General features: G+C 47.0%; 1 protein-coding gene across 1 annotated transcript in view; it reads right to left on the bottom strand.

Moving 5' to 3' along the window:
* hivep2a (HIVEP zinc finger 2a) overlaps positions 1-20,151 on the bottom strand; it is a 104,661-nt gene that overhangs the window by 10,239 nt on the left and 74,271 nt on the right. The window contains exons 5-18 of the mRNA XM_047328855.1: positions 18,303-18,386; positions 16,859-18,188; positions 14,902-16,766; positions 14,392-14,652; positions 13,936-14,107; positions 13,736-13,820; positions 11,911-13,615; positions 11,645-11,802; positions 9,329-9,504; positions 8,429-8,530; positions 6,897-7,764; positions 6,513-6,606; positions 5,179-5,298; positions 4,141-4,750 (exon numbers count right to left, since the gene is read on the bottom strand). Of these exons, the coding sequence (XP_047184811.1) occupies positions 4,141-4,750; positions 5,179-5,298; positions 6,513-6,606; positions 6,897-7,764; positions 8,429-8,530; positions 9,329-9,504; positions 11,645-11,802; positions 11,911-13,615; positions 13,736-13,820; positions 13,936-14,107; positions 14,392-14,652; positions 14,902-16,766; positions 16,859-17,849 (7,207 nt within the window). The 5' untranslated portion in view covers positions 17,850-18,188; positions 18,303-18,386. The remainder of the gene's footprint in view (positions 1-4,140; positions 4,751-5,178; positions 5,299-6,512; positions 6,607-6,896; positions 7,765-8,428; positions 8,531-9,328; positions 9,505-11,644; positions 11,803-11,910; positions 13,616-13,735; positions 13,821-13,935; positions 14,108-14,391; positions 14,653-14,901; positions 16,767-16,858; positions 18,189-18,302; positions 18,387-20,151) is intronic.

Below are 20,151 nucleotides of genomic sequence, written 5' to 3'. Positions count from 1 at the left end.
CCCCAGAAAGGCTCTTTATTGTTTTGTCTTTATTGTTGCACAGTGCAACAAGAGGTGGTCCCGGTCCACACGAACCGATCAGAAAGACGTCGCACGCGTTCGATTGACAGTCGAGACATATTTGGAAAGACAACGTTTGTTCGTAAGCTTCACATGAGCTATTCGTTTAATAAGTGAATAGTTCAGACGAGATATAAACAAATAGCGCGATCTCAGATATCATCTAACAGAAGCTACTTGATTGAGAAGATAAATTGTGATCGAAGCTCCTTTCAGCAGCAACCAAAACAACCGGATGCTAATGCTAGCTGCTAACCAAGTTGGAAAGTTGCAATATTATTATTATTATTGACAGGCTGAATCTGGAAGAAACGATGCGGGACAACGGGTGTTTGCATATGAAGGTCACGAACGTGTGTCCTGACACGAGAACGTTCAACTGCAAAGCCACCGTTGATCAATTTTGAGGGGGGGGGGCGGTTAGCGAAGCTAGCGAAGCTACGCTAACCTCAGTTAACGTGGATGAGTGACAGCTGAGCTGGAACCACAACACGGACGTTTGCGGCTATTTCAACTTTAGTCTCGACATTTCGACTTTATTCACGAAATGTTAAATACATTTTTAAAAATCGTCCCCTTTTTCCCCCTCATGCCGTGATACTCGTCCAGACCGTCCAGACTAAAAACTCAACCCCGGAGTTTTCAAACTAAAAAAACGGAACCAGCAGAAGTTTCCGAACTTCTCCGTTGTTTTACGTCGTGAAAGACTCCGGCCTAGTGTGGGCGTAACCATAGCAACGGTGATGCATTATAAAACTCAAACGCAGTCGTGGTGGATGAAGCCTGATTGTTGCCGTTTTAAAGGAGTTATTGATCAAACAAAAAAAGAAGAAGAAAGACACAAACTTTATCGTATTCATATTTATTTGAAAACAACAATCCATTTTTTTTCCCACTTCTACCGCGATTCCTTGTTGCAACAGGGGTCATACATGATATGTGTATTAATTCCACGGAACACCATCACAAACGTTTACCCTTTTATACGCACATTTACCTGTTATTTTTTTTGTCCTTTTTTTTCTTTGTATTGTCGTCATTTCTATACAATGACTTGTGCTTTGATATTTCTGAAAGAGAGAGAGAGAGAGAGAGAGAGAGAGAGAGAGAGAGAGAAGAAGAGAGAAAGAGACATCGTCATGATAAGTGTACATACAGTAGCAGAGGGAGGATCCGAATATTAACAGTGGTAAGGAGGAGGAGGATATACTGGTCGAGAGACACCCACTCGCATCGCAGCCTGCCGACAAAGGGAGTAGAGCCCCCCCCCCCCCCCCCCCCCCCCCCCCCCCCCCCGTCTCCCCCAACGCTCCGCTCTTCTCCTGGTTTCAGGATTTAAAAAAAAAAAGTTTACTATCGTTGCCTCGCAACAAATACGCTCCCTGCCGGTGAGCAGAGTTTTGGCTGAATATTGCTTAACTACGAAAAAAGGAAATGAAGGAGCGAGAGGAGGAGGAGGGATCACAGGAAAAACAACTGTTCAATGATTCATTATTATTATGATCATTAGAGCCCGACCGATTTGGATTTTTTGGGTCCGATATCGATATTAGGGAGTACAAGATTCCCGATACTGATACATTGGCCGATATATATATACATATATATATATTTGTATATATGTATGAATTTGTATTTTCTTTAAATGATTCAATGATTCCTAAGATGACAAAGAAATATAAATGAGGCTTGATATTTCAGTCTAACCATGAACTTTATCATAAATAACTATAGATTGAAAAAGAAATTACAAATACAACCAAATAAATAAGAGTTGAATTGATAAAATAAACATGTATTCTACCTTAAATGTAAAAACATAACTGCACATTTAAAGGCTCCTATGTGTCGGCCGATACCGATATATGTCTGTGAAGGGCTAATATCGGCCGGTATTATCGGCCAACAGATGAACCGGTCGGGCTCTAATTATTATTCTTTATGGTTCAGAGCGCAGAGCGATTCTCCACAGGAACACTTCGATCAAAGTTTGCTGCCAGAAAGAAATAAATAAAATGTCTGGGCTTAGAAATATAAGGTGCTTTTCGGTGAATGTGTTTTGAATTCGTGTCTCCAGAAGTGAGGGGTTGATTTTTCCCGCGGCCACAATGTGCATCGACGCCAAAAGAAATGTGAAGCCGGAGCTCGTCGGGGGTTCGACTGGATATTTACACTGGACTGGAATGTTTTTCCCCTTTCAGAAACAAAAAAAAATGAAAATTAATTGTGAATCAAGTAAAAAGTCACTTGACAGAAAAGTCGTTGGCGGCTGGTGGTGGTGGTGTGTGTGTGTGTGTGTGTGTGTGTGTGTGTGTGTGTGTGTGTGTGTGTGTGTGTGTGTACACTACAGAGCAGAATGCCACGGTGCAAAAAAACATGGCGTGTTCATTCACTTAATGCTGAGTTTGTGCCTCGTGAAAATCAAAATCAAAAACAAGAAATATTACCACGAGAAGAAGGAAGTAATAATTAAAAAAAATATCACAACCAGGGACGAGCAAAGAGCAGCGGAGAAAATGTACAAGCTCACGACCATAATGTGAATGTCATTGTATATGATAAGTGCAGATAGATATAGATAAGATAGATATAGATTCTATATGCCGTATGTATTCATATGCTGGGTAAATATTCATGTAAATAGTACTTCTATGTGTATATACCTCACTTTGACGTATATAAATAGGTCTAACATATAAAGCCATATTACAGTGTATATATATATATTTATATATATATCCTAGCCCTAATGTAAGCGATAGCAAAAAACCCCATGCTTCACATAGAAAAAGGCATCCACGACATTTACGAAAAAATTTACAATTTATGAAACATGGTAACAATAATAATAAATAGTATTATAGAATCGCTGCTGTACACAAAAAAAGCAATTGTTTTTTGTTTTTTTTAAATTCACTCATATAAAAATATGTTTTTTTAGTGCAACCGTACGTAATAGTAATATCCATAAACTTCACATCGCTTGTCCGGACATTTAAAGTGTCCAACAGAAGAAGAAGAAGAAGAAGAAAGAAACGGAGGAGGAAGAAGAAGAGGGGGATGGAGGGAGGGAGAGAGGGAGGAATTGCATTCATCACAAAGCTGATACGCAAAAAAACGTGATAGTATCGTATTTACATTTACCTTCCTGCTTTGTTTGCTTATCAGAATATAAGCAACAAAAACCCCATAAAAAACAAAAGATGAAAGAAAAGGCACACACGTAGCGGTCCAATTGTTTTAGTTGGTTAGTTTCGTTTTTTTTGTTTGACGTACCGTTTGGACACGAGTCCTTTCATTTGATTCATTTGTTTTAGGTTTTTCCGGGTCGGGCTCGTGTTGGTGGGAGTTTTCCGTACAGTACATGTGTAAAGTCTTTAAATAAGAACGTCTCTGGTGGAAGCAGCATCCTGCAGAAGAGCTGTATCTCTGTATGTGTGTGTATGTAATTCATTTTGAAGAAAAAACAAAGTGTCATGTTTCTCTCTCTGTTGCACGTCATCCCTTCCTGTTATCCCCAAAAGAAACGGAACGATAAAATCCATAGTTTGTCCTCGTCCGGTTTCTACGACACGTCTTTGCTCCTCTTTGTGCTTTCGGCCTCCCGGCCCCCGGGCTGGAGGGAGTCGGGCCCGGGGCCGGGAGGGTGAGGAGGGTGAGGGGGGTGAGGAGGATGATGAGGGTGAGGAGAGGAGGAGTGAGGAGGGTGAGGAGAGGGGGGGTGAGGAGAGGAAGAGTGAGGAGGGTGAGGAGAGGAGGAGTGAGGAGGATGAGGAGAGGAGGAGTGAGGAGGATGAGGAGGATGAGGAGAGGAGGAGTGAGGAGGATGAGGAGGGTGAGGAGAGGAAGAGTGAGGAGGGTGAGGAGAGGAAGAGTGAGGAGGGTGAGGAGAGGAAGAGTGAGGAGGGTGAGGAGGATGAGGAGAGGAAGAGTGAGGAGGGTGAGGAGGATGAGGAGAGGAGGAGTGAGGAGGATGAGGAGGGTGAGGAGAGGAAGAGTGAGGAGGGTGAGGAGGATGAGGAGAGGAAGAGTGAGGAGGGTGAGGAGGATGAGGAGAGGAGGAGTGAGGAGGGTGAGGAGGATGAGGAGAGGAGGAGTGAGGAGGATGAGGAGGGTGAGGAGAGGAGGGGTGAGGAGAGGAGGGGTGAGGGGGGTGAGGGGGCCGGAGCTCCAGGCCGCTAAAGTGCTGAATCCCAGGAGGAGGCGAAGGGCGAGGGGAGGGCGGCGTCGTGGAGACGGACGGCGAGCGGTTACGTTGCTGTTGGGAGTCGGGGGAGGACGAGAAGGAGGACGGAGCTCGGCCTCCATCTTTACGTTCATCCACCCTGCGTCCTCCTCCCCCTCGCTCCGCAGGCTCCTCGGAGGAGTCGATGCAGAGTGAGGCGATGGCGTTGGTGCAGGTCCGGACGCCCTCCTCCTGCTCCCTCCTCACTCCCCCTCCCTCCCTGCCCTGCGAGGACGACTCCCTCCCCCACTCTCGTCCTCCTCCTCCTCCTCTTCCTCCTCCTCGTCCTCCCCTCTCGATGAAGGAGGTGAAATGTGGGGAAGCAGCGTCGCCGTCCTCCGACGTGCTCCTCTGCAGCGTCGGGCGGGGCGTGGCCTGCTGGGCCAGCGGCGTGGTGACCGACGAGGGGACGGGGTGAACCATCTGGATCCCTCCGATCGGGACCATTGGGTACGGCGAGCGCACCTGAAATTAAAAATGAAGTGTAAGTCACATGGAGAAAGATTCTAGTGATATCAGGAAATTATTTATTGGGTTTAAAAAAAAAAAAAATGAACTTATATAATTGTTCAATTTACATTTGTAATTTGAATTGGAAATTTGCTTCTTTACAGATCAGTAAAATTGTTTTTTTACAGCGGATATATGAAATATGTTAAAGAGCCAGAAACATAATCAAAAAGGTCATAAAATTGCGAAAAACTACATATAGATAAGGAAAAAAAAACGAATACAAAATATAATATAATAAAGTAAAAATCCAATGTTGAAAATCAAAGTAAAATAAAGTTTAAATCATTACAATATACAAATTAGAAGAAAATATAATACATTTGACAATGATAATATTCGAACAAGACGATGTAGAAAAATGAAATTTAAAATGAAATCACCTGGAGTTGAGAGTGAAGAGGAAGGTGACTGAACAGGACCTGGTGAGGAGGGCTGGACTGGTTACCATAGCTACTGGCGTGGCGCTGTTCCCCTAGCGACGGTGAATCTGGACGATGCTCCTGGAAACAAATAACAGGAAACGTTAATTAAAAAAAATAAAAAAAAATAAAAAGTTCATTCTTCCTCAAAAAGTCTGAAGAAACGTCACACATTGAAATAATGACACGAACAAAATATAAAAAACATACGTGTGAGGCTTCGCAATGAAAAAAACAAAATATTATGAAACAAAATAAGTTAATAAGCCTTAAAGCTACAGTGTGTAATATTTAGAAGAACTTATTCACAGAAATTGAATATATTGTCCACAACTATGTGTTCATATATGTATAATCACCAAAGTCTTTTCATCAACTTTGAAAGTTAAATATAGTTACATGAGGTGGACCCGACCTCCGTGTGAGTCGCCATGTTTCCTACGTCGTGTTGAATACAATTTTAGCAGCAGATGCCGCAAGAGAATTACAAAAATGACACACATTGTAGCTCAATATGCAGTTGTGGTTTGGTTGGGCAGAAGGTGTCGGTGATAAAAATAACAAAGGCGAAGCAGGAGGCCTCAGCGGGATTACTGTGGCACAACATCCCCCCTCCTGAAAACGGTCGTTAAAACAGAACGAACGATTATCAAAGTGCCTCTGCTCCACTACTTGTTTCAGCAGCAGCCAGAGTTTGAAGTGCAGCTCTTAATAAGAAAAACAGCCGTGTTATTAACCACACAACCGCCGCCGCCGGCCGAGATCCCGTTACCACCAGAAACCCAGCGGCCCCCGCGTCTTCAATCCTCCCTCGCTCCGACACCCGCTCCGTCTGACTCGCTCTCGATTCCCTCGTCCTCCTCTCTGAATGTTCCTGCTCCCGTTTTGCCAGACGAGTTTTTTTGTTAAAAAGTTTTTCTTTCCTTTCATTCCCTCACTCGCATTTTCTTTATACCTCATAGTTTCAGCTTTGAAGCAACAGTAAAAAAAAAAAAAAATCACAGTTGAAGCACCTGACGGTGATGAATACATTCTGAATTGTGCCCCCCCCCCCCCCCCCCCAGAAAAAAAACTGAAGCAATTTCCGACTCGGAGGTCACGAGGTGTAATGGGATGCAGGGTAACTGCTGCCAGATGTTTATGATAAACTAATGAAACCAGTGATGTCGGAATTATCAGTGGTGTTTAAATGCCAAAAGAGCAAAGACTGTGATTTAAATCACATTCGTGTTAAATTTTGGATCTAAACAAATAAAAATAAAAAACACTAAGAAGGGTGATAATCCGACTCTTACCGTTTCCATTTCCGCGCTGGTCCTGCGACGACCCACAGGGACGAACTCCGCCGGACCCAGCGTCGCCCTCAGGCCCCTCGCTCCGCTCTGCTGGCTGCACATCACAAGACAAACAGACGACACTTTGAATTTCTGTTTAATTATCTGTCGACAAAGAGCAACAAAGCAAATCTGTGTATGAGTTGTGTTTTAATATTTTTAAGTTACATTTCTGGCTGTGGGGCAAATGTATCTTTTTTCTCTTTTAGCTCCTGTTTGGTCTCAACCAGCTGCTGAGGTACAGTTACAATCTGACTCTTGTTCACCTGCTGCTATTAAAAGGTATGAGATTCCCTCCTCTGAAATCTGATAAAAACATTATTCTGTGGGTCGAGTCGCCCTCACCTCTGGTGGAGGAGGTGCTGGTGGAGTCCCCTGCGAGGGGACAGAGGCCGGATCACGCCCCTGTGGCGGCCTCTTGGCGAGAGGTCGCGCTTGTAGTCCCTTCCCGCTGGAGACGTGGGTCGAGAGAGAGGGGAGAGCAGCGAGAGGTGCCCCCTCCTGGGGGAGAGGTCCCGCCGGTATCCCCCCGCCGCCCCCAGGTCTCTTTTGGGGGAAATGTGGCGCAAAGGGGAGGCGTCCCGCCGGGGCGAGAGGTGTCGGGCGCGGGGTGAGAGGTCGCGACGTGGCGAGAGGTAACGGCGAGCGGACGGAGAGGAGGACGGGGAAATGGGGGACGGGCAGCCGGAGTGGTCCAGCCCGGGTGAGGACAGGCGGGAGGAGGGGGAGGAGAGGTCTGGGGAGGGGAGCGAAAGGTCTTCATCCATGGAGGAGGAAGAGGGCGGGACCAGCAGCCTGCTTCCCTGCGTCCTCTGCAGGCCTCGCTGGTACTCCGGACCACGCTCCCCCCTCCCCGTCGGGTCGCCGGGCGGCGCCTGCGGCGTGATGTGAATACTCGGCACGGTGGTGAAGTAGCCGAACAGCGGCGGCCTGTTGGCGTTTCCCAGGAGGTCGGACGACAGGTGAGGGGACGGGTGGGCGGCGGCCACGGACGTGATGGACAGGGAGGGCAGGCCGAAGGGCTGCGGGCTGGTGGAGCGCGAGCGGGTCTTCGGAGTGGAGTCGCCGTCGTAGTCGTCCTCGTCCTCGTCGTCATCGTCGATCTCGTCGCCGTCCTCCTCGCCGCCGTCTGAGTCGTCTGCGTCGGAGAACTGGTGCTCGGACGTCGACCCTCGGTTACTCTTCTCGGACCTCTGACCTTCGTCTCCGCCATCTACAAGAGGACGAAGAGATCGGAAGAGGATGACAAGAGGGAAGAGGAAGTAGAAGAAGAGAAAACAAGAATTTAGAATAAGAGTGGACACGTTGTTGTTATTAATGCTGAAATACTCTAATATGAAATTAAATCCCACTCATTTCCTCGCTTCATTATCAAAGTTATCCAAAGATTAACGGGACGCCGACACACACACACACACTCCTGCCACGAGGATTTATTATTTGTGAATATTTCATGGGAAATATCACATTCATCTTCCTCTCAGCCCACAACATCTTCCACCAGTAATAATTTTCACATTATTTCCATATCGGGCTCGATTGATGGGATCCCGGGACTCACGAGCCGCCGCCGCGGTGTAACGGAAAAATATTCCGTTTCTATCTTGTAGTAAGTGATGGAAAAAATAAAATCGTGGCTTTAAAGAAATTGTTCCTGGAAATCTTCATGGAAAGATTTTAATACTGTATCACAAGAGATTCCAAAATGGTGGAGTGATGGTTTTTTTTTTTTTAAAGGGCTTTTTAGAGTCGAGTGTGGCTGTTTGACACAAGCCCTGAAAAAAAAGACTGTGTGTGTGTGTGTGTGTGTTTGTGTGCGTGTGTGTGTGTGTGTGTGTGTGTGCGTGTGCGTGTGTGTGCGTGTTTGTTTCCTTTACCTCCATCGTCTGCCTCAGCGTCTTCTACCGAAGACATGGAGACTCCCAACTCCAGACATTTTTTCATATGAGCCTTGGACTTCATGTGCTTCGTCAGGTTTCCTATACACACACACACACACACACACACACACACACACACACACACACACACACAGACCATTAAACGACCCTTCGACTAGTCTCACCGGAAAGAAGACGGGGTGAAAGAGAAAAACTCTAAAAGTCGTAGTGGAAAAAAAATCACCACAAAAATCACAATTTACAAATTATATGTATCATAATTTATTCATAATGTAATTTAATGACAAAATGACTCAGCCCGGTCTGAATGAAAAGTCCGACGCTGCAGATAACGACTTTTTAATAACCATCAGATATTATTATTGCGAGTCAGCATCTTCTCTCTTCTTCAGCCTCTGATGCGACGGAGGCTCCCGTCCGACCACCACGAGCTTCCTGCATGTTTTATTCATATTCTTTCAACCGCTCGCTTCTTTACTTTCAGATTTGACTCTTCAACTAAAGCTCTAATAATGAGGTTTTATTTTCTGCTGAAAATTGCTTTTAAAAAGCTGCTGATGAGTCTCAGAAAGTTTCAGGACATCTCGAAGTGGGGACGGGCGATATGGCCGGTAAATAATATCGCAATATATTTTGTCATATCGCGATACACGATATATATCACACTATTTTTTAAATCTTCGTAAATGCTCAATTCAACCCTTTGATTCATACAACCACACCAGTATGATGATTCCAGTCGTCCCTGAAACTCATGTCTGTATTCAAACCATCTCCTGTGCAACAAGCCGCGACACATGGAATATATTCCAGATACCGCCGACCTCTATCTCGAACCTTACACATCAGATAATCGCGGCGCCTTGAGTCGTTTACCTTTGGTCTTGAAGGCGAAGTTGCAGAACTTGCAGACGTACGGCCGGACGTCCGTGTGCGTGCGGATGTGCTTCTTCAACATGCTCGGCTTCTTGCAGCGGATGCCACATTCCTCGCAGATGTACTTCCCCCGGCCGCGACCGCGGACGTAAACATAGTCCTCGTTGGATTTATACCTGCGGGAGAGAACGAGGGACACAGACTCTATGGTGATGTGATATATTTGTATATACCTATGTTATGTGTAGAATAAGTTTAAATTGCATTCGTAGATTGTTATTGGATATAATATTTCCTCATCTTGATTTTTTTTACATCTTTGACCTTTCTCATCATTACTCCCAGGCTTTTAAAAAACAAATAAAATACACTCAAATAAAAATGTATAAGAAGAACTTAGATATAATGTGAACATCTCGAAGTATGCCTCCAATTAAATAATAGAAAATAATTAAACCCCTTTATATTCACCAAATAAAGTAAAATGTAATATTTAATTTCAGAAATCATTTATCATATTTATTCATATCTTACCTAATTGTATCTGTTTTCATCTTTTATATCGTATGTGTTCTTTTAAAAACTTTGTTTAATTCTAAAGAAATTGGATTATATTTTACACAAATTCATGCAGAACTTTAATAAAAAAAATATTACTGAAAGCATAAAGATAATCTTTTAAAACCCCACAAAAAACGTGTTCATTAAATTGTGATCTAAACAAAAATCTCCATGTATTGTTTACTAATCTTTACTCATATATATTTATATTTATTTTGTTCTTTATTATTCACGCTGGGAAAATATAGATGATATTGACAGATAATATTGTTTGGCAGCTACAGTTTGGGATTCACTTCATTTCCCACAAGGGGAATTTTAAAAAAATGAAATAAAGGCAGAGCAGAACCTCAAGATTATTACAACAATAAACACACGCTGAAAACTCAGAAATATTCGTTTTCTTTGTTTCTGAAACTAAAGCGGAAACCAACGCATCAATCCACCTCTGTGTTTGGTTCATACTCTTTACACTTCTCCTTCTTGTCTAGAAAGATAATCCTCATTCCAGTCCCACTTATTCTTTAAAAGACTAGACTTTAAAAATAAGATCCCCGTCAGACGTGATGTTCTGTCCCAAATGAGGCTTCAAGTGAAGCAGCGGACGCTTGGCAGCAGGAGCAGTTTGTCTGTCATGGACGGAAATTACCAGCGACCACCAGCCAAAGCCTGGTTAGAAAAAATAAATTCTGCCGCAAAAGACATCACGTTCAGGTTAAATAGAAAAACAAAAAAAAAAGGTATTTCCTTCGCGGTGAACGGCGTCGTTTCCTGTCCTGTCTGCAGCGGCGGGTACGAGGAGGTAACGGGCCGGTTCAGGGCCCCGTGTGTTAGAGAGGAGGTCGAGTATCAGGTACATCAAACGTCCCGTCGGGGGCAAACTCGTCTTTCAGCAGCGAGGCCCGAGTGGGAAATGCCTCTGAACGCTCGTCTGGGTTCGAGAGACGTTTACACAGCTGCGGCCGGTTATGAAAAATGAGTGATGATGATGATTTGTTTAGTTTTATTCCGTTTTAAAAAAATTTTTTTATTCACAGCACACGGTAAGATCGTAACGCAGATTCCCTTTCCCCGAACTTTCAAGGGACACAAAAGCACGGTCATGGATTATTATTTTTCTCTGCCAAAACTTACACTTTATGGATTTGTCTCATCTGGAGACATTTCAATCCTGTCCTGTTTCTTAATGAGCTTTACTCTCTGTGTGTGTTTGTGTGTGTGTGTGTGTGTGTCTTTTCCTGTTTGCCCTGTTTGTATGCTTTTATCCACTTATTGCCGCTAAAGTGTCCTTTGGGAGAAAAGAGAATTACTTCACTGTCTGCTGCATTTAATAACTCCTGTGTGTGTGTGTGTGTATGTGTGTGTGTGTGTGTGTGTGTGTCTGCACCGTCTGTTTCATTCAGTAGCCTTGGTCTGACTGGCTTTACTGTAAGACCATAAAACATTATGATGTTGGACGAGGTTACAGTCTTTATTTTTAACCGTCAATGTACATTTAAGAGGACCAGAAAAAGTATTGATATTCGATTTTTTGAGAACAATCTGAGGGATTGATTGTTAAAAGGGTCTGAGATTCAGAGGATAATTGCAGGAGATTGATTTAATATCATATTCACTTACTTTCTTTCTTTCTATGTTAATATCTACTTACGTCTGCCTCTGTGACTTTTTAATCTCACTAGGGTTTTAATTGTTTAACAAATGATTAATATTATTGCATCAGACCTGATTTATCGTGTGTTTCGCGGGACGTACCCGCCTTCGAAGATCTTGATGCGGGCCGGTTCGGTGGCGGGCTGTTTGACCGACACCTCCTTCTCCACCTGCTCCTCCTTCGAACGGTCCCACGACACCACTCCCTTCATCTTCCTCCCAAAGCGACAGACGTCGACCGGCATCAGCTCTGGCTTCAACTGAAGAGACGGGAAAAGGAGAAGTATGAAGGACAGAGTCTAAGACTTTTTTTTCACACTTCCACTGCTTTTGTTAAGATCGTTTTGAACTTGTGTTTCTATCATCACCTGATCAAATCTCAGCTTCCAGGCCACAGATGAAACCAGTTTTCCGGAGCTGGGGGGTGACATAGCCGCTGTTGCGTACACCAAGTCGGTGTCCCTCTTCTGTTTGGACCTCAGCAGGGCCAGTGCAGCCTTGGTGCTGAGATTCAGAGGATTGGGATTGTACGAGTTCACGCACCACGAACTGTAGACAGAGCCGCGCAAAGTGGCCTCGGTGCAGTTGGGTTTGGTGTATTTCAGGAAACACCAGCTGACTGTGCTCGTGGTGCGCAGGCTGGGGAACCGGAAATACTGCTGGACATCAGCCACATCCGTGAGTAGCAGGGTGGGGCCCACCGTTGCGGATAAACCTGCGCTTTGGTTCGCAGAGAGCTGAACCAGCATGCTGACGGGGTTCTTACTGGATGCAGGGCGATTCGTGTCGTCGGTATCTTCTGCGTCGTTTGAGGAGGCCATAGACTGGGGGCTCAAGTTGGGCTCCGCAGCTGAATCGTCCACGTCCAGCTCCTCCGGAGAGTCCCGGCCACCCGACGACGGGGAGCGGTCTGTGACAATCTGGAGAGGAGGGGTGAAGCTCTCAGCCCGGGGTACATCAGGGAGGTGGGGGGCCGAGGAACGGACGGGAATGGCAATCTTTGGTGAAGAAGAAAACATCCTCTCAAAGTCATCCATGGAGCCTTCGCTCCTCTGCCCCTTCTCCGTCTTTCTACTGCTTTCCGTCCCACTCAGCTCCACGGCGCTCATCTCCTTCACAATCTGTCCATACATCCTCTCCTCCTTCACCCTTTTCTGCTGCTTAGTCTCGATGAAGAGCTCCACGGAGCTGGTGGGAGAGAGCATGCGCTTGCTGCCGCCGATGCCAGACCCCGAGGCGTCTGTGGTGGATATGGTGCCTGACGTTAGCGACAGAGGGATTCCTGTGTTCAGCCGTTGCTCTGGCAGTGATTCTGGTACCTTCCAGGGAGGGTAGCGCAGCACAGAGCCTTCGGTCTGTCCCAGGAAGTGCGACAAGTTGAAACCTCCTCCAATTCCTCCAGGTGGTTTGTTGGTGCCTGCAACGCCAACTGCAGGAGAAGCGGCGCTGTTGTCGGCACTTCCCGGCCTGGCTAAGCCTACTCCATGTGCTCCGCTGCCATGGCTAGCTACCAGCTGACTAACACTGGTGTACATAACACTACCAAACGATGGCACATGGGTTTGGATCCGTACAGGAACCAGCATACCAGGCAGCGAGGTCTGGGATCCCAGGTTCTGGGTGGCAAAGACGGGTTGGATCTGCTGCAGAAGCATGGAGGCGGCGGTGGAGTTGGGCAGGGGGAACTTGGAGGAGAGCAAGCCATAGTTTTGCTGTTGCTGTGACAAGGGAGAGGCTCGGGCTGAGAAAGAGGCAGAGTACATTTGGGAGCTCGCAGTTTCTGGCTTTCCATCGTGTGACTGTTGATCATGGATTTGCTGCAGGGAGTGGAGCGGCTGTTGCTTGTGTGGTGGATGTCCAGCAACGGCGCCTGGTGATCTGATGTGGAGTTTTTGGAGTTGCTGTCTGGGTGTCTGTCCGGCCTCCTGGCTCCAGAATAGACCTGGTTGCTGGAAGGAAAGGAAGGGGGGACCACTCTGGTACTGCTGGATCAGCTCCTTGTTAATGACCTCGTGACCTGGATGTTCTCCTTCAGACGATGAGCCCTGTGCCTTCAGGCGATGATGCTTGGACCTGTTAGGGAGCAAAAGGTGGAGTTTTATACTTAATATAACAAATTATATTGAACCAGTTGATCGAATAGTACGGGCAATCGCAATTGTTGAAAGGGTTTTGTTCCCCAGACTATCCTACCTGACGTAGAGTGGTTCATCCTGCAGGCTATCCTCACTGATACTCTGCTGCAGGAGATGCTGATGGTGTCGGTGAGATCCCATACCTGCACAGGAATTTTTAAATTAAGTTATTCATTACTGGAAAATACCCCCCAAAAAAAGTTTTTTTCAAAACCAAACCACATAATATAACAACATAATTAGGAAATGTAGGCTTACCACCAGTGCCGCTGCCGCCTACTCTCTTGGTTCTGCTGGTTACATCACTGCTGCTGTGGGGGGATCCCGTCGGTCCAGGCCACGCCCCATGTTCCAAACTCTCCTGTTTGATTGACAGCTCAGTACTTCCCGGGTCCTGAGCGACTGCCTCTGGATAAACACTCAATGAAGCCTGTCAAAGAGTGGGTGTCAGAAGTAGAGCGTGTAAGTTGTTGTGAAATTATGAATTGTGTGCAGACACAAGGTCACATTGATATGGTTCAAAGAAAAAAGGATGAATATGTTGAGGTGCTAAACATGACTTTTCTTTTTGAGCCCGATTTTTTCCTCCAGGGAACAAACATGCTCAAACTATAAAAGAACAATCCACAACTGTCGAGTTTGTCTAAATGACCAAGTATAGCGTCCAATTAGTTTTCCAAAGAATTACAATAACAGGGAGAGTTTCTGTGCTACCTGTCGGACAAGATATCCACGCCGGCGTTCCTTCATTGCAGAGGCACTGGAGTACAGCTCCCCTTGTCTGGAGGAGGACAAACTTCCATAGTCAAAGGACTTGCTGCGCATTTCGGGCAACTCCGTGGGCAGCGTGCATGGTGCCTGCTCAGATGAAGACCTCCTCATCTCCCTCTGCTGGTGGTGGCTGGAATGACCGCTGCCGGGTACCGTTAGAAACTCTGACGGCTTGGCTCCACCACCGGAGGCCGACGAGTCATCCTGTTCAGGATCACAAAGAAAAAAACATTCAGAAGTTTCCCCCACTTCTTCAGACGGGAGCAGGATGTCTTTTACAGGTGCTGCACTGAAACATAGATGTGTTAGAGCTATTACTAGAGTGTAAAAGTATTGATAATGTACCATAACCACAGTAGGACCAGTGCAAGCAAAGCATACCAGAAATAAACTGCACTAAAACTGCCAGAGGTAGTTCCTTTACTTGAAGATACTATATATATAACAGGGTACCTGTCTGGTGGGTGAGACAGACTTGAGGCCTTCATCTCTGTCAAAGGACATGGAGAAGGAAGAGGAGTGGGACAGGTTGCTCTCCTGACTGGGGCTGCGAGAAAGGCTGTTGCAGGTCGACTCAAAGCTTGATTCCCCAGACGAGTGCTCCAGGTCCGTCAGGCGCAGCCTCTTCTTCTTTGGGGGGAGCTTCTCCGAGGGCATCTGGGAGAGTGTGTCACTCCTCTGCGGCAGCTGAAACTCCTCGACGTGCTGCTGCTTATCTGGCTCCTTGGTCATCGGAGCTACGGGGTCTTTCTCGGGTTTGTCTATCTCCTCCGTCACCCTGATCTCTGGAACCTGGATGTTGGGTTGCCGAACCAGCTTGTGTGGGATGTGATAAGGTTGGCCGGGCGAGGCTGCAGCTGAGGAAGATGACAGAGAGGCCAGGTCGTTGTCGCTTTGCAGCTGCTGCTCCATGCTCTCTGTCCTCAGCAGGGCAGATTCAGGACTCAGAGCGTCTTCAAAGATATCTGTGTCGGACTGCTCAGAGTACTGGCTGGATGGACCTTTATCTGATGACGGATACCCTGACTGCTCAAAGGACTCTGACTTCTCAAAGGAATTAGGGCGGCTGAGGGAGTTGGTGTGTTGGATGACTGATATGACATTCCCAGCTGCCTTCCTGCCCTCAGAGTCAGTGAACAGTGCAAAGTCCTCAGAGCACATGCTGGCACAGGTATCAAAGCTGTTTGATTGGCTGTGAGCACCAAGAGAGCCCTTCCCTGTTGGAGTGGCTCTCGACCCATCAAGACTACTTTGCTTAAACTCATAGTCCCCTATCATGTCCACTGAACCACTACAGCTACTGTCACAATGTCCGGGGCTGTCCTCCTCATCCCCAACACTCTCCTCTTTCCTCCTTTTTCTTGTGGCTATTTCTGACATGCTAACTTTAGTACCATATGGGCTGTAGGCAACGTGATCTGGGACTCCTGGGCTGCGCTCACCAATCTTCATAGCTAAATTCTTGTGTCCATAGCCCTCAGCCTCTCCTACATGGGCTTCAGTGGCTGAATGTTCAAATGCAGCCTGTCTTCTGAGTATGCGAAGCCCTTGTGGGTAAAACACATCGTCCGATGTCATCATCTCATCGAAAGAGTGGCTGCCCCGAATACCCGGTGGGACGCTGAGGTTAGGCGGGGAGGAAGTTGGCATAGAGTTGCTCCTTATGAGGGGCCCAGAATCTGATGGAGGCTCGAGAAGCCCTGTACTGCTTTGACAGGGTCCTGTTGGATACTGCTTGGGATCTCCAGAGATTCCTACATCCCCTCTGAAACAGATATTATCCTCAGCTATCTTTCCCATGTCGAGAATAGCACCTGATTGTTTTAAACTAGCCAGGCTGCTAGGGTCTGCCCCTGCCATGGCCACTGTGATCGACTGTCTGGACCTGGAGTTGGGTCGGTAGTACCAAGTTCGACCGAACATAATCTCTTCGTAGGTCTTGACATTAGCATTTGGAGGGCTGATCTGCTGCTCTGCGCTCTCGGAGCGGGAAAAGTAGCCAGAGTCTGTGCTGCCCTTGCTGTGAGGACTGAGGAGGTTCAGGGACTGGGACGTGGCACATTCAGTGTCCTGGCCCTTTTTCTCAGTCAGCCTCAGGGCCAAACGTTGTTTGATGCTGGGCGAGTCATCCAGTGAATGCGCCCTTCCGCCGACCTGTGACGACAACATGTGATGTGACCCCTTTATGTCCTGAAAAGGTGGGCACTCCATGCCAGTGGCGGGGACTCCCCCAGGCTTGGGGACAATGAGGATAGGCACTTTAATAGATCCCACAGGCAGCTCTTCAGCCAAGTCTGCATATGCTGGTTCCACACCACCTGTTCAGTGAAAAAAGTGGAGCATGATATAAAGTAGAACAAGGTTCTAACAAGTTTAGAATTGTTGGAAAAAATGTTAACGGACAAATTACCTGTATTCTTGTCAGCCTCAAAAGAGATCTGCGGGATGGGGCTGTCGTTGTCTAACAGCATGGTGGATCCCTCCAAACCTTCCTCGTCCGTGTCGGTGCTCTGCTCTCCATCCGAGTGGACCTCAGCATCGCCCACTGGCGACGCCTGGTCCATGTCCCCACTGCGGGCCACGGCTAGCTCTGAAAATGGTACGAGTCCAGCCTTGATGGCGTGAGCGTGGGACTTGCGATGCTTGTAAAGGTTGCTCTTGGTCTTGAAGGAAAAGCCACAGGGTACACATGGATATGGCCTTTCTCCAGTATGTGAGCGGATGTGCTTCTTCAGGACGCTGGGCTTGGCGCAAGCTCGACCACAGTAGTGACATAGGTACTTACCAGGCTTTTTCGGCTTCTGCTCTTTTTTGCTGTACCCCTCCTCTCCAGGCTCGGGGCCTGACTGAGAATACTGTCCAAAGGAGCTGGGTAAACTGGGAGATTTCTGTCGGGGAAACCTCCCAGCCCCATGAGGGTGTGTATGTCCCGGGTGTCCCACAGGGTACAGGTCATCTGAGGGCAACTGGCCAGCAAATGGCCAAGCATGAGGCTCTAGGCCGGGCTGGGGTTTGGCTCCTGAGAGGAAGCGCTCAGTTTGGGGGTGCTGAGGGTATGGCTGGCTCAGCTGGTAGGAGTATCCCCTTGGAAACCCCTGAGCAAAGGGCCTTTGTGGGTCTTGAGGTGGCGGGCCTCCTATGGCCCCAACTGCAGAGGGTCCAGATAGCAGCTTTCCAGAATTTCCTGTGACCGCGTACTTCTGATGAGGTGCTGTTCCTCCGGTGGCACCACATGGCAAACTCTCACGTTGTTTCGACTCCGGGTCAGCGAAAGTGTTTCGCTTGGTGGTTGCAGAGGGCTCGGAAACCCACTTTCTTTGCAGCGGCACCTTCTCCTTTACTTGTTCCTTATTTGCGAATTTGTGCCCAACGTCAGCTGATTCACGAGCCTCCATTTTCATGGAGCTCTTCTATGGGATAGAAGAGGCCGGAGATAGGGGGATGATGGGGGTAGTTGGGAGGGGAGATACTGGAGAATTACCAGTTCCCCAATCTACCAGACATGACGGCTGATTCTTTGAGGGCTGCCAGCGAGTTCACAGAAACAGGAAGTACCCATCCGTTGTTCAAATAGACTGATGTTAGAGCCAGGCTGGAAACGGGAGTGAGGAAGCGGAAATAAAAATGGAGCTTTAGTGGATGACATCAGAAATATTTCCCTCCTTTGGCCATTTTTTAAACGAGCAAATGTTGTTGTGCGTTGTTTTTCTGTCCAGTTCACCTAAATCTTCTTCAGTGATCTGGAGGAAACAGAAAGACGATGACACTTTGTCTGAGGACTTGTGGAGAGCATTTGTTTAAGAAAACTGTGTGAATCAAACATGAATGAATATCATCAAAGGATCAACACTAACTTTTCTTTTCGGTAAAAGTGCTTGAAGATCCTCTTTCCTGCTGCATCAAAGGGTCGTTCAGTTTTTTTCTCAGGAAATAAAGACCTGCAGCAAAAACAAAAAGAGAAAGAGAGACAATTACTTCTGCTGTCAGAAAATCATCCGTTCGTACAACAATCAACCTTCAAGTAAATCGGGTTCGCCAAGTGCAACATACCACCACATATTTGTTGTACAGAGGATATTTAGTTAGTGCGAATGTAAATGTCATTGATTGCTCAGTTAGTTCCTTCACACTGGAATCCATCTGTGCTTTTTTGCCTTTTCCACCCGTTCCTCCTCCTCTCTCGCTCGCTCCCTCCCGCCCTCCCTCCCTCCATCCTCCTTCCACTCAGTGAGTCACCGATGCAATGCAAACCCACGCTGTTCCTAAAAAGACACAAAGGTTTTATAAATAGTCACCGTGGAAGTGACGTGTGAGTGTCATAACTGTGTGTAGGCGTCCAAAGAGGCCAAGTCGGAGAGCAGTCATCAGCGGCAGCACCTTCCCTTCCTCTGCGGGTGTCATGGTTTTGATCTAACTTGGTATGCACTACGCCAAAAAGCAAACAAGAGAACGAACGCACACACACACACACACAGAGTTCTTGAAGGTATTGCAACTGCACTGCGAACACTGCAGTAGACGTATGTGTGTGTGTTTCCGTTGTTTAACGTTTCTTTACCACACAAACACCTGATGTCAGAAGCGCGCACACACACACACACACACACACACACACACACACACACACACACACACACACACACACACACCTGCTGAAGTTGCAGTTTTGTTTTTGTATTTCCTCATCTCAGAGTTTTAAACAACCTCCGCATTCTAAATTGCAACACCCACCCCCCCCCCCCCCCCCCCCCCCCCCCCCCCCCCCACACACACACACACACACACACACACACACACACTGTAGCGCAGTGACGTGTGTCTGGGGGCCCAACCTCAGATCTATAAATAGCCGTTGAGGAAAACATGCTGTATTCTTAGCAGCAGGAACATTAACTTTGGGCTCACTTGTGCCCCCCCGCCCACCCTCCCCTCAACACATGTACACACTCACAAAAACACACACAAACACACACACACCAGAATGATTATCTCGGACCCGGGTCATATTTCTATTTTCCATGGTGTCGAGAGTGCAGGAATGTGGCATGAAACCCAAAGGCCCCCGTTTTGGAAAACAATGGGTAAATTCAGCTCCAGAATTTTTTCAGCATGATGCCGATTGGTTAGGCGGGAGCGTCAGCTGACAGATCTACAAGGGGAATTCAGGCAAACCCTGTGGCGATGACTTGCAGGTGGAGTCGGTGCTAACAATAGACGAGGCCCGGCCTTTCAAACACGAGGGGCAGTTCAACAGTGTCCTCGGCCTATGTGTCGTTTCACGCCTTGAGCGCATAGTTGGATGAGCTGCACAGGCGGAAGAAGAAGAAGAAGAACGATACAAGTACAGTGGCCTGGATGCAGATCAGCATCGGCGTTGGGGGTAAAAAATAATAAATAACGAGGCCAGGGTGAAGTAAGATCGAGATGAAGCTCAGTGAAAGTTGAGTCAGGGAAGAATCTCTGCGCTCCACCAGCTCCTTCTCTCCACACTCGTCGTCTTTTCCCGCCGCGATCGAAGCAACAATGTTTTTTCCTCCTGTTCACAAAGAAAACCCCTCATTTCATTCTAGTTCATTCCCGTTCAAGTCTCTGCTAACTGAAGAAAAGTTAAGATAACCTCAACAACTGCACTTTTATTAATCACTTGACAGTTTCATCCTCACGTCACGATTCTTAGTTGAGTGGTTGAGACTTTTTTCCACA

This window comes from Scophthalmus maximus, chromosome 18 (genome assembly GCF_022379125.1).
Source record: "Scophthalmus maximus strain ysfricsl-2021 chromosome 18, ASM2237912v1, whole genome shotgun sequence".
NCBI lineage: Eukaryota > Metazoa > Chordata > Actinopteri > Pleuronectiformes > Scophthalmidae > Scophthalmus > Scophthalmus maximus.
Note: the sequence above shows the minus strand (reverse complement) of the source record. Positions and strands in the feature narration are given on the sequence as shown.